At 37.5% G+C, this 14,222-nt stretch overlaps 1 protein-coding gene across 2 annotated transcripts in view; it reads left to right on the plus strand.

Annotated features, from left to right (window-relative positions):
* Window positions 1-10,603, plus strand: part of RNF125 (ring finger protein 125) — a 35,994-nt gene extending 25,391 nt beyond the window's left edge. The window contains exons 5-6 of one of the 2 annotated variants that reach the window (XM_039254447.1): window positions 5,023-5,130; window positions 10,456-10,603. In XM_039254447.1, coding sequence (XP_039110378.1) covers window positions 5,023-5,130; window positions 10,456-10,497 — 150 coding nt within the window. In that variant the 3' untranslated portion in view covers window positions 10,498-10,603. Of the gene's footprint in view, window positions 1-5,022; window positions 5,131-7,759 lie in introns of both variants that reach the window. The other variant, XM_039254446.1, reaches the window with a different exon arrangement.
* The last annotated feature ends 3,619 nt before the right edge of the window (window positions 10,604-14,222 follow it).

Here is a 14,222-nt window from a genome sequence, read left to right on the forward strand (position 1 = left end):
TCCTCTTAAATCTCACTTCTTCAGGGAAGCACTCCCTGATGACCAAATTACTTTTAGCTATTGCTTTTCTCTCCTCTTACTTCCTTACTCATCACAATTTGTAATTGTGGATTCATTTCATGTCTGTCTTCTCCCTGTAAGTTACTAGGTTCATGAAGTCATGGAACTTCTTGGTTCAACACTGCCTGGCCAGCTATTAGAAGAGAAACTAGCACATAAGAGGATATAGTGATTATGAAAAATAAGATATTAAAGAAAACGTAATTTCATTCAAAGGATGCAGTAGTCTCTTATTCTCTGCCTTGCTCCTGAGATTCATTCCTTAAGGGAAAGTACAGGACTTTTATTGGATTGGAACATAAACTGTGGTGATAGAGCTTGAGCTACCTGCCCCACAGAGGTTTATTTCTGTGGGTATTTAGAATATCTGTGACTCAGCTGGGCAGTGGGGGAATATGTCTTGGAAGGAAGAAAAATCTGTATTAAATTTGCTTTCAAACTCTTTACTAAATTAGATGTGCAGTCCGGCACCTTAATTTTGGTTACATATTTGCCTGTAATTATTTTTGGTGCATGTCTCTTTTCTTTCTTTCTCTCTCTCAGATTCAGAAATTTTAAATTACTTCCCCAAATGGCACTTGGCATCAGATAGTTGCTGTGGAGGTTAATCTAAACCACAGATAGAGCTGGATGTCCATTGTAATAGAGTTCCAAAGGTTGGTGGTAGCTTCTAATATGGCGGCTGTTTTTCACCTGTGGTGTTCACCATCAGATAAAGTCCATTCTGGGTTGAGGACAACATCTGTTGAATGCACACTGCACAATGGTTGATTCCTAATCTGAGTAGCATGGCCCAGGAGCACTGAATACAGGCAGTTAATAAAGGATGAGCTGATACTAGTAAACGGCAACACTGGGGAGAATATAGGTGCACACTTAGGTACTTGGTAATGATTAGTAACTCTCATACCATTTCTCTCCCCTTCCTATGTTTACCCTCTCCCCCTTCAGGTCAGATCCTTCAGTGTAAGACACAAAAGAAATCTTTAGAGTAGTATAGCTGTTTTCCTGTTGTCTTACAATGTCCTTCTGGTAGAACTCTCCTTAGTTACACAGCTAAATTTTATGTACAACAGAAGGCTGAAGTCTCTTCTCCACTAGTTCCTATTAACTTCAGACTAAAAACTTCAAGGTTTTCTGATTCTTTCTCCTTCACTCAATCTAAAAGCTCCTTAATCGTTGGGCCAGGGCTTAGCATCTCTGTACCTCTGACTCTTGACACAGGGCCTCCAGAAACCATAATAGGTGCTCAAATGAACATCTGTTGAGCAGAACTGGTCCCAGCGTATCCTTCCAGACTCGTCTCCTACTACTTGCTGCAACATGCCCTGTCTTCAGCCTCCTACAGCTTTTCCCATTGCCTAAGCAGGTCTGTCCTTTTAGGATCTCCTGCCTCTTCCCACATTGATTTCTCTGCCCATTGATGCTCCTCACTCTGGCATTGTTGGCTCATTCTTCCAGACTCATTTCAGTTGCCAGCAGCTTGGCCGAAGCCCTTCATCATTTCCTGGGCAAAATTAATGATTCTCATTTTAGGTCTTGAACTGTAGTTTGGAGTATAACACTTGAACGTGTAGTGTAACATCTCAGCTACAGCACTTGCTATGCAGTAGTAAAAGTATTTGCTTAAGTGGTAACAATAGCAACCATTTAGTATTTGTGCCAAGGATTGAGCTAATATAATGACTGAGCTTCAGAACCTTAAATGACATCTTTTAAATATACAAACAGCCCCGCAAAGGAGAGATAGTTCTCATTTTATAGGATGAGATTAGTTACTTGCCAAGGTTCAGTCAGTGAGAGGTAGGTAGAGAAGAAATGGGAAACAATTTTCCAGGTACTGGGAATCCAGGACTAAACAGGACACTTGTAGTTTCTTCCCTCATGGAGCTCCAACTATTCAAGAACAAGGATCAAATAGTAGTAAATATATGTTGTTCATTGAATCCTTAGTATGTACCTAGCACATTAAGGACATTATCTCTAAACATCATTACTGCTCTACAAGGTAGGTGGTAGTATCTTCACTTCAAAGAAGAGGGAAACTCATGTGCTAAAGGTCACACAGTGAGCAAGAACTTGAACTTGCAGGGACTTGAACCCAAGGCTGTCTGATTTCACAGGCCACGCAACCCAACCCTATCTTTACTGGTTTCCTTATTCCAGGTGCCTAGCACATAGTAGAGGCACAATAAAGAGTACTGAGTGAACAAATCTCTATAACTAGTATCCCTTCCTTCACACCACAAAATATTGTTGCTTTTTCTTAAATATTTCTTGATCTCAGGTGTGTTCTCATTACTACATAGGGGTCTCTGGATAGATTAAGTGCTATCTTGGGATAGAATTTTGTGATTAGAAAATCAGAAATGATTATAAAGCAATAGTAACTTAAATGATATAATTTTATTAAAAATAAGACAAATATAGGAGTGCCTGGGTGGCTCAGTCAGTTAAGTATCTGACTTCAGCTCAGGTCATGATCTCGTGGTTTGTGAGTTTAAGCCCAGCATTGGGCTCTGTGCTGACAGCTCAGAGCCTGGAGCCTGCTTCAGATTCTGTGTCTCCCTTTCTCTCTGACCCTCCCCTGCTCACGCTGTCTTTGTCTCTCTCTCAGAAATAAATAAAACATTAAAAAATTAATAAAAACAAATTAAAACCGTGATGAAATACCACTACACACCTATCAAAATGATTAAAATTAATATGTTAATTTATTAATTAAACAAATTAACGGGGCATCTGGGTGACTTAGTTGGTTAAGCCTCCGACTTCGGCTCAGGTCATAATCTCACTGTTTGTGAGTTGGAGCCTTGCACTGGGCTCTGCAGTGACAACACAGAGCCTGCTTGGGATTCTCTCTCTCCATCTCTCTCTGCCCTTCCTCTACTTGTGCTTTGTCTCTTAAATAAACCACAATACAATACAATTAAATTTAAAACATATAGATAGTACCAAATGCTGGTGATAATTCATACATTGCTAGTGGGAATATATAACAATAAAACTCACCATAGGACCCAGCCCTCACACTCCTGGAAATTTGTTCTAGAGAAGTGAAAACATGTTTATGCAAACATCTGTATACCAATATTCACCTTAGCTTTACTTGTAACAGCCAGGAACTAAAAATGACAAATGTCATTCAGAAAGTAAATGGATAAATTGGCACATTCACATCATGGAGTCCTATTTCAACAATAAAAAAGAAGGAACTTTTTGATGCATTCAACAACCTGGGTGAATCTCAGGGCCATTATGCTCCACATGAAAAAAGCCAATCTCAAATGGTTAAATAGTGTATAATCCTATTTATATAACATTCTCAAAATGATAAAGGTCTAGAGGTAGAGACCAGATCAGTGGATACCAGGGTTTAGGGAGAGAAGACAAGTAAAGAGGTGGCCCAAGGAAGTTTCTTTGTAATGACACCGCATTTCTGTATCTTGATTGTGTTTGTGGTTATATAAATCTATACATGTGATAAAATTTCATAGAATTACACATGCACACCCAAAAAAACTGAGTTCATGCAAAAATTGTGGACTCTTAAGTGAAGTTTGTTGTTAATTGCCAATTTATTGGTTTCGGTAATGTACTGCAGTTATATAAGATGTTGCCTTTGGGATGGGGCACCTGTGTGGCTCAATCAGCTGAGCATTTAAGCGGCCCACTTCGCCTCAGGTCATGATCTGATGGCTTGTGGGTTTGAGCCTTACATTGGGCTCTCTGCTGTCATCACGGAGCCCGCTTCAGATCCTCTGTCTCCCCTTCTCTCTGCCCTACCCTGCTCATGCTTGCTCTCTCTCAAAAATAAACAAACATTTAAAACTTTTTAAAGAAAAGAAGAAGAGGGGCGCCTGGGTGGCTCAGTCCGTTAAGTGTCCAACTTTGGCCCAGGTCATGATCTCACTGCTTTTGAGTCCAAGCCCTGCTGACAGCTCAGAGCTTGGAACCTGCTTGGGATTTTATGTCTCCTTCTCTCTCTACCCTCCCCTGCTTGCACTCTGCCTCTCTCTATCTCAAAAATAAACATTAAAAAAAAAAATGATGGGGAAGGTGACGGGGTCATAGGACCTCTGGCATTATCTTTGCAATTTCTCATGAGTTTATAAATCTTTAAAAATGCAAAAGGTTATTTTTTAAAGCCATTACTGCTATTAAGAAAATATGTGTAAATACTAATTGATACCAGCGTGTTATAATCTATATTGCTAGTGGAAATAAAAAACTTTAGGGCAATAGATATTATGAACTATAAATGTTCATAATTGTTGACTGGCTAATTTCCATTTCTGGTAATTTATTCTAAGAAAATAATCCCTAAAAGGTAAACAGTATAGATAATATCATTTGTAATAACAAAATATCTGCATACCAAAAAAGTTTTATGTATTTCAGGAACAAGGCAACTAATTAATCTATTATTCTTTAAATAATAAATTTTTATTGTTTAAATAATAAATTGATAAATATGTACAGGGAGTGCATATGAAGAAATAAGTGCAATTTTACTTAGTATTGTTAATATATATGCAGTTTTAAGATATTATGCTGAGGGGGTGCCTGGGTGGCTCAGTTGGTTGGTTAAAATGGTTAAGAGTCCAACCCTTGATTTCAGCTCAGGTCATGATCTCATGATCGTGGGATCAAGCCCCATGGCAGGCTCCACACTGGGCATGAAGCCTGCTTAAAATTCTCTCTCTCTCTCTCCCTCTCCCTTTGCCTCTCCCCGGTTTGCGTGCACATGCACATGCTCACACTCTCTCAAAAAAAAAAAAAAAAAAAGATAAGATAGACGGATGGATAGATAGATAAAAAACAAAATATTATGCTGAGGAATGGCCAATAGATTCCTAAAGTTAAAATTCACTTTGCTGAGCGGTTATTCAAGTTTTTAAATTCTGACACTAATGATTATTTTAAATTCTTTCTTGAACTCTTGGTTTTCTTCATTTCCAGTTCTGTCCACTCTGCCGATTACTACCTAATGAAAACCCAAGCAGCTTCAGTGGCAGTTTAATAAGACATTTGCAAGTCAATCACACTTTGTTTTATGATGATTTCATAGTAAGTATATTTTCTTACTTTTACATTGTTTCTATGTGCTGTGTGTTAACCTTACGTTTTTAAATTCAAGCATATAAGATTATGGCAGAAAAAATGTGTATAGACCTGAAGTTAAGTATTAGCATTAAGTAGGAAATTATAAAAATATAGAATTTTATAAACTTGACTATTAATATGAGTTATCTGCCTTAGACAAAATTATTGTCTTTGTGATCAAGATAGTCATTGTGTAAAGTACTAGATTTCACTTTCAAATTATTTTAAGTTTTACTTTAGTTCCCCCTTAAGTATAGTTCAAATGTTTTCAAAGTTGAAAACTTATGTACCTGAGATGAGATGAAATCTCATCAGTAATGAAATGGCTCAGAGTTTATTCTGCATGCAGTTACCATTACATTGAATGGCTAAGAACGCGTATGGTAATATCAGTGTAGTAAGACACACAGGCCTCATATTTTATTTCAATTCCATAAAACACAAAACTCATATTTATTGAACTTTTATAATACTGAAAAATTTTTATTATGAAAAATTATAAATATATACAAAAGTAGCCAAAACAATACCATGAACTCCCATGTATCCTCAATAACTACCCAAGAGTAACTACCCACTCATGGCCAATCTCATTGTATTAAGAATTTGGGGGGGAGGGCACCTGGATGGCTCAGTCAGCTTGTACCTTTTGACCACCTTCATCCAATTCCCCCTCCCCCACCCAAGCAATTTTTTTTTAGGATGGAAGAAAAGTTAGATGTAGTATGAATAGTTCTAACTTATGACTGTATTTCCCATGATCAGAAATGAGAACAACAAGCCAAAAGTTAATGTAGCCTTTGTTCTACTTTGCTCTGTGTGTTGCCATGTGAGGGTAATGTGTTATGCCCGAGTCCCTGTCAGCAAAGGGGTATTGCCTGTTCTGGAAGGAAAATCATTCAGAGCCACATTCTGAAATAGTATATTTTATTGTTTCCTCTACCTAAATACATGAAATATTAAGGGCTAAATTTAACTTTGCATATAATTTTCACATGATTTTTTGACTGCTTTCTTTTTATCCAGTTTCTTTTTTTTTTTTAATGCAATTTCAAGATAGAATTCAAGAGCTGTTGAAGACTGTCACTTGAAAATTTTCTCCCTGCTTTTAGATCTGCCCACTGTGGTTATCTAGATTCAACAGAAAAGGAGCTTGGGTCCTGACCTGGGTTGAAGTAATGGCTCGGTCACAGCTCTGTGACCTCGGGCAAGGTATTTAACCACTGAGCCTGTCTGTTCATTTGATAAGTGAGGAGAGTAAAAGCACTTCGTCCCATAAGCTCTTGAGAGGCTCCAATTCGATAGCGCATGTAAAGTTATATACACGGTTTAGGCAAGGGCATTAGGCAAGCTGGAGATGGGGAGACCATAAAAGTCTTTTACATACATAAAAGTACTAGGGCCACTTGAAGAATCGAACAGGCTACACAAGAGAAGCTTCATGTTCTCAGCTCCAGAGCTCAAATAGTGTCTTTTCTGGATGCTAAAGCACACAGGACCTCAGCAGAGGCTGGTTCCGGTCTATCCGTTCTCATGTTTTACAACACACAGGACTTCCTCTTTCCCTTAGCTCCGTTAGGTGTTTTAAAAACCAGGTTGATTCCATATTTGTTCTGGCTATTCACAGTCCATTCTTCTCAAGAATTTTCAAAGTGTGATTCAGGGCTGGTCAGGAGGAAGTAACTTTGATGAGAGTACTTTCAACCCACTCAAAACCATATTGTTGGATGTGAAAGTAAGGAAGAAGCAGTATTACTTGTTTTGACTTTTTGGTTTCCCAAGCTACCAAGTACTATACTAAGCACTTTAGGCATATTATCTCATTTTATTCCTTACAGCAGCTTCTGTGAAGTGTGTATTGTCTGACTATCCTCACTTAGCTATGAAACATCTGAAGCTCGAAGGTTAATAAGTTGCCTAAGAAAAAACCAGGATTGGTCCAAATCTTGTTTTTGCCTAGGCCTTATGGTTTTCCTTTGGATTTTGTTGATTTGCCTTTGTGCTCTTATGTTTTAGAATAGATTTCCAATAGAGACTTTGTTTATTTTTATTGCAGAAGAGGAGATGGATTGCAGAGGATAAGGCTCTTAGTAGCTTTTGTTTTATTTCCAGCATGTGCTAACTTAAGTTTTGAAAGCCATTTTAAACATTGAGGGCCAAGGAGAAAGAGAGTTTTGTGTTCAACATATTCTTCAGAAATGGATATTCAATGGTAATACAGGGATTGGTTAATTCCAGAGGAATGTCTTGATTTTACTCCATATTAAAAGTTTACTTGGAACATAGATAGCACCCTGACCACGATTTATAATGTTGACTAAAAATTACTAGTTTAAACTCCAAATCAAGACTATTCTACTACGACAGTAACTAGGTAATTGTTATGCGTTAAAAAGAAATAGAAAAACACACTAGCCCCAAAGCAAAAGTTCCGGGATAAGTTTATGAGAATTTCTGTGGAAACTTGGGACAGGTCACTAAATTCAGGGCTCTACTTTCCTGCAAAATGAAGCATTGCCTTGACCTTTATCCTCCAGTTGCTGAAAACTATCATCTCTGATTGTATGTTTCTAATTATTTTTCTTCATCGTAGGATTTTAATATAATTGAGGAAGCTCTTATCCGAAGGGTCTTAGACCGGTCACTTCTGGAATATGTGAATCACTCGAACACCACATAATTATATCCAAAGGAAAGGGAAGGAGACCATACAATTGCACCATTTGTTAAGATGCTGCTTGAACAATTGGAGGGAAATTGTCAATGTTCTATGGGCAAAAATGTACAACACAGTTATATGTTTGTCCATGTTTATTGTTGTATTGCATTTTATAACTGCTTTCCTTTGGATGGTTTAAATCTGTTTTACATTCTTGACTTTCTTAGACACTTAACAAAAATTAGTTTCCATTAGCCATCAAGGTATAGAGGAGAACATAAGGCAGGATATGTGAGTGTACGATCTTTATTTGCAAATTGGATGATACTATGTATAATGCTGTAGATTAATAACTATCATCATGGTTGGGCAAGATAACTAATATTTGTTCTATGTAAAAAGATGGAGAGTGAAACCAAGTATAGACATTCAAGGAAACATGAAATCTGCTCTAGGGCTTATCTAATCTCTAATAGAATAATATGGGTAACCTTGTATCAGAGTAGAAAAGGAAAATCTTGAAAGTCAGCAAAGCCTGCTTAACCAAATTGTAAAACAACACTGTAAACAAAGTAACTGTTGTGTTAACAATGTATGCTTAATACTTAGACTTTTTATAACTATGCTCAATAAGAATTTACTATTATATTTTTCAAATATTTGTAGCTTATTATTTAGAAATATTTCTATAATATAGGTAATTTCTTAAGGACCTTTAGCTGATATTTATAGAAGTGTTCACATCCATAATTTTTAGTGGAAAACCCTAAGGGCTTTGATTTTTTTTTTTTTTTTACTTTTATCTTTTAGAAAAAAATATATAAAATATAAATACTGAAAGCCAAACCGAAAATGTAGGAAACAGTTTTAGAAGTCTGCCACTCTGGACTTCCTCTGTGTGTCCACTCACAGTTATTAACTGTCTTCCACAGAAGTAATCACTACAGTGATATCAATACCTAAGTGTGTATTTTAATCTGTAGTTTCTCTTTTCTTTTCTTTAAAATTTATTAGTTGAAGAACTTGGTCTTGGATAGAGTTATCCACAATCTGTATTTTGCTGTTTGCATGCTCATGGTGCAATTCAGCACATTCCTCTTTCCTCTGAATATTGACACATGGATCCAGATATAATAGACTCAGGTTCAATCCTTTTTGGCAAGATTATAGGTCATGGTGTGTCCTTTCAACAGAGGGCACACAGAACAATGTTCTGTTCTCTCTTTTCATGATGTCAGCTGAAATTGATACTCAATGCCTAGATCCATTGATTTATTGTGAGCTGGAGGATATTCTAATTCTATAATTTCTCTTCCACTTATTAGTTGGAACATTTTTATAAAGAGATGTTTCCCCACATCTACTATTTGGTTAACCAGTGGTCAGGTTTGTATAGGAAAGGGAAAGTAAATATTTGTATTCTCCCTGTATTTACTAATTTTCAAGATAGTAAACTTGTTTCCTATTCGCTTCCGGAGATCACTTTTTCTTTCTTTTTTTTTTTTTTCAGTGTTGTGAACTCATGGATTCAAACATGTGTGATAGGCCTCAACCCATTTCGGATATTACCTTATTGAAGTTTAAATTGTCCCATCTCTGGCTATTGGGAGCCATGCCAAGTTGGCGCTGAGTTGTTTTGACACTCCACTAGCCATCTTTAATAGCTTCCTTGGTATCTCAGAAGACAAGATATTCCAGGCTCAACTTGTGTGTTATCTGCCCCAGACCTGGAATCAGTTATCACTCTAAAAAGCTTAGTTACTTTCAGTGAGAAATGGCATTTCAAAACCATAATCAGGGCTCTAAGGATGCTCATTGCTAGTAGATTGGCCGTTTCTAGGAAAGAGCTAGGACATATCTATTTTTTTTTTTTTTTACAAGGTAAAACACTTTGTGAGTTTATTGTAAAACTTCCAAATCAAGTTGAGTACTACAGGGATTTTACTTAATCCTTTCTATTACTACTGTATCTCCACTTTTCTACAATGGGAATCCTAGTTCTCAAGGACACAGGGCATGATAGAGTTAAACTAGCCCACAATTACTCACTTTCTTTATTTACCTTACACGTGCAGCAGCCTCAGAATAACAGTGCTAAAACCACCACCACCAATATGATAACTGAAGCCGTTAAAATGTTTTCGTTTGCTCTTCCCAGTCTCTATTTGTAAAAGTCCTACTATATCAGCATTTCCAGAACATACTGGTGTAACATACTATACTCTCTCCCTTCTATCACCCATTTAGTCTTACTTCTTCAAGTAACTGTATATTCAGTGCTTGTCACTAGTGGTCATCTGTGATGACTCTGTTTTTCATATCTGGTTCTTTAATGATGAATCCAGGACATAGAATGATGTTTCTGTATTGAAAGTAAGCAAAGGAAGCTATTGAAGACTAGTGATAACAGCGGAGGATAAAATATTTGGCTCTACTTAGCTTTGTAATTGTAATCGTTATAAACTCTGTTCCTTACACACAAATGTACTCATAACCACAGTGCCCCAAATGTTTTATAATTACCCATTCCTTCATTAAAGTCTTGCTTACTATTCTGCCATCCCCTATGAGGTAATTAGAAAAACATAAAACCGGATGAAATCTAGAGGGCCTTATTTCCTCTCTTTTAGATACTGGTTTCAAGCTTGCTTTTCACAGCTGCAAACAAGTAGGAAGAGATTTTTGGTTTCACAGGCTCTTGTCCTGCAATTTGGATGGATCATCCAATAAAGCAAAATCTGCTAGACCACAAGTGCAAAAAGAGCGGAATTTCTCAAAGATAATCAGACTGAAAGTCTAGTCCCTAAAAAAAGAACAACAATATATTTCTGAGCTTTAGTACTGATTATCCAGAAAATAAAGCTCTGTTAATTCTGAGCCACACAAAAGACATCTTTAAACCTGTAAAAGGACAAAACTTCAAAACATTGAAAACTACATTTTAAGGAAAGCTTTAAGTCATCTACCACTATTAACTTGAGCACAGCAATTCTGCATCCCGTCCCTGGATTCCTCTTAGGGTGATTTTGCCACCTACAGGACAAACAAGGTGCTGGCCGCCTAAGTTATTTTGCCTTCTGAATTATTTTGAGTTGTAAAATCGTGAAGTGCAAATATTCATTGTTTCACTGTGCCTTTAACCTTTAATAAGAAGGAATTTATAATTCATTGTTTTAAAAAATGAAAACCATAAGTCAGACTGTTACACTGTACATCTTAAACATAATTATACAGTGATGTATGTCCATTTCTCAATAAAACTGGGGGTTTGGGGGTGGGATAAAAAACAGTATTTGACGTTGTTGACTTTTAACAAAGTATTTCTCTCACTTTCTTTATCGTGCCTCAAGGCAATTTTTTCAAGGCCTTATAAAGGAAAAACTGGTTGAAATTCTTCTAACCCAGCACAAACCTATGGAGATTTTCCTTCATGGGCTTTTTAACCCAAGTTTCTAAAATGTAGGTTGAAAAATTGGATTGTGAGTCTAGGATAAAGAGAGTTTCAGATCCAATCTCCTAAGAGATCTTGTCTCCAGTGATGTTGCTTCATTTCTTTACTGGGTGCTAGGTGGTTTTCATTTTCAAGTGGGCTTACTCCAGTTATTCAATGTTTATCATATCATTCATACCTTTAACGATTGAAATGATTTTAAAAAGTTACTAAAGATTCGTTCTTTTATTATTCAACTACAACAACAAATCTGTACAGTGATCAGAATTTAAAATGTACAATTCTTTTCCTTCTGTAAATATGTATTATTGTTAAAAATAAAGAATGGCAGGACCATTGCTTTCATTAAAATATCTACCGTGTCTGCTTTTTTTTTTTAATGTTTGTTTATTTTGAGAGAGAGAGAGAGCAGGGATGGGGCAGAGAGAGAGAATCCCAAGCAGGCTCAGTACCTTCAGTGAGGAGGCTGACGCAGGGCTCGACGCAGGGCTCGATCTCATGAACAAGGAGATCATGACCTGAGCCAAGATCAAGGCAGCCAACTGACTGAGCCATCCAGGCACCCCTACTGTGTCTGTTCTTAAATACGGATCTTGATAGTTTTTTATACAAACCTAATTAGCTTTTTAAATTGTCATTGTTCAGGGATATCTATCACAAACATATACTTTCATTTAGGCCAGTCGTTAGATCATTTTGCCTCGCAGGAGACATTTGGCAACATTAGGGACATTTTTGGTTGTCAGAGCTGAGGTGTGCTGTTGGCCAGGGATGTGGCTACGTAAAGGCCAGGGATGCTGTTCAACATCTACAACATATAGGACAACTCTCCACAGCAAAGAATTACACTGAGGTTTAGAAACCAAGATTTAGGCCAAGGTAATGCTGAGCATCATGGAGTACTGGTTCTGTATCCAAAGGGCTTCGTTGAAATTTAAAATTTAAGATGTAAATAGACTCTATAATTCCTATTCCTTGCTAAATACATACTATGTTTGGGGTAACAACCATGTATACCTCAGATCAAAATATATTCAAACAGATGAAAACTTTTGGGGTTTTCCGCAAGAAGAGGTACAGGACAGAACACAGGGGTTATTGACATGACCTCTAATGACTTTACTGAGTACATCCTAAAATATAGAAGCAACACAGAATGGATTGAAAAGACTTACCTTTATGACCTAGATTATCTTCACTGAAAATAAGACAATACATTTAGAGGGACACCTATGTCTGAGATCTTTAAGGCTAAGAAATATTTATTTCTAGCTTACTACTGGAAAATAATCTGGTATTTTAATCTTGGGGGTTTCAGACAAGACTACACATGGGTCTTGGAATAAGGCTAATCATTGCCACAGAGGAGCCATATGAGAGCCCAGTGAAGGTGAGCCCCCCAGGGAGAGAATAATCAATATAGATTAGGTCATGCTGCAATTACAAGCCACCTCAGACCCCCGGGCTCACCCAGTCAACTGTAGATCCTGCCTATTGTCCAGAGACCTGTTCTGCAGTCTCAGAATCCCAGACTGTTTTGATCTCATGGCATTTGTATATTATCATGGGCTTCCCCAGCCACCCCTCACCACAATGGGCTAAAGAGTTGATTACACAGGTCATTCCACTCACATTGCATTTGCCAAAGCAAGTCATGGCCATATGTAATTTCAAGGCACTGGGGACACAAAATCTTCTAAGGTAGAAGAGAACTGGATATCGGGAGATAACGCAGAAGCACAAACTGGGAAGAGTTGGTAGACAGCAGGCGGTCCCTAGGGGAAAGTTATTAAAAATAGTGGTGGAGAGGGGCACCTGGCTGGTTCAGTCAGTAGAGTGTGCCACTCTTGATCTTGGGGTCATGAGTTTGAGACCCACCTTGGGGGTAGAGTTTACTTAAAAAGAAACAAAAGAAAAAAAACTCACATATCGAAAGGAGAGGCGAAAAGTCAAAACGAGACTAGCTTTTTAGAAACATGAACTGATACTCATTTTGCTATGGTAATTTTTGCTTAAGTTTACTCAAAGTTTGGGATCATTTCACCAAATGAAAGATCTTTCAATTTCTCAAACATAAAACAATAATTTCATTTTTTAAATCACTTTTTCCTTTCATTAAAAATGTCAAGTGCGTTCTCAGTTCCTTATAAATGTATTGTGTCAGGATACCTCATCAGAACCACTTGTCTTACTTGTTATTGCATTTTTCTGGGCCCTCCCCAGATGTAGAATTAGAATGTCTGAAATTCTGATGAATTCATCAGCAACTTATCAAAATGTATTCAAATCCATCCATTTCTCACCATCTCTGCGATTACAATTTTAATCGAAACCATCTTCATCCCTGCAGTAGGCAGGCCTTCTTGTCTCCACTTAGGACATTATGGTCCATTATACATACAGCAGTCGGAAGGATCTTCAAAACCAGATGTCTGATTATGTCATTTTCCCTCCCCACTGCGTAAAATGCTCCCAAGGCTTCCCCTTATTACTAGAATAAAATCCAAATGCCTTCCATTCTCTTCAAAAGACTTTCATGATCTGGCCCATACCTACCTCTCCAGTTTCACTTCACTACACTCTTTCCCTTGATCCATACCAGCCACACTGGTCCCTAGGTTCCCTGAACACACCAAGGTTACAAGCATCCCTGTGCCATGGTACTTGCTATTCCTTTTGTTTGAAGTCTCTTTCTCCAAAGTTTGGCGCGTCTGCCTCTGAATCATTCAAACTCTCAGCTTAAATGTCATTTCTCATCATGTCTTTCCTCATAACTCTAGCCAAAGACTCTTCCCCATTTTGTCATTTGCCTACCATAGTTTCTTCTTAACTGTCATTAGAATTTGAAATTAGTGGGGTGCCTGGGTGGCTTAGTCAGTTAAGCGTCCAACTTTCACTTAGGTCATGATCTCGTGGTTCGTGGGTTCGAGCCCCGCGCCGGGCTCT

This window comes from Hyaena hyaena, unplaced genomic scaffold (assembly GCF_003009895.1).
Source record: "Hyaena hyaena isolate Hyena2069 unplaced genomic scaffold, ASM300989v1 scaffold_490, whole genome shotgun sequence".
NCBI lineage: Eukaryota > Metazoa > Chordata > Mammalia > Carnivora > Hyaenidae > Hyaena > Hyaena hyaena.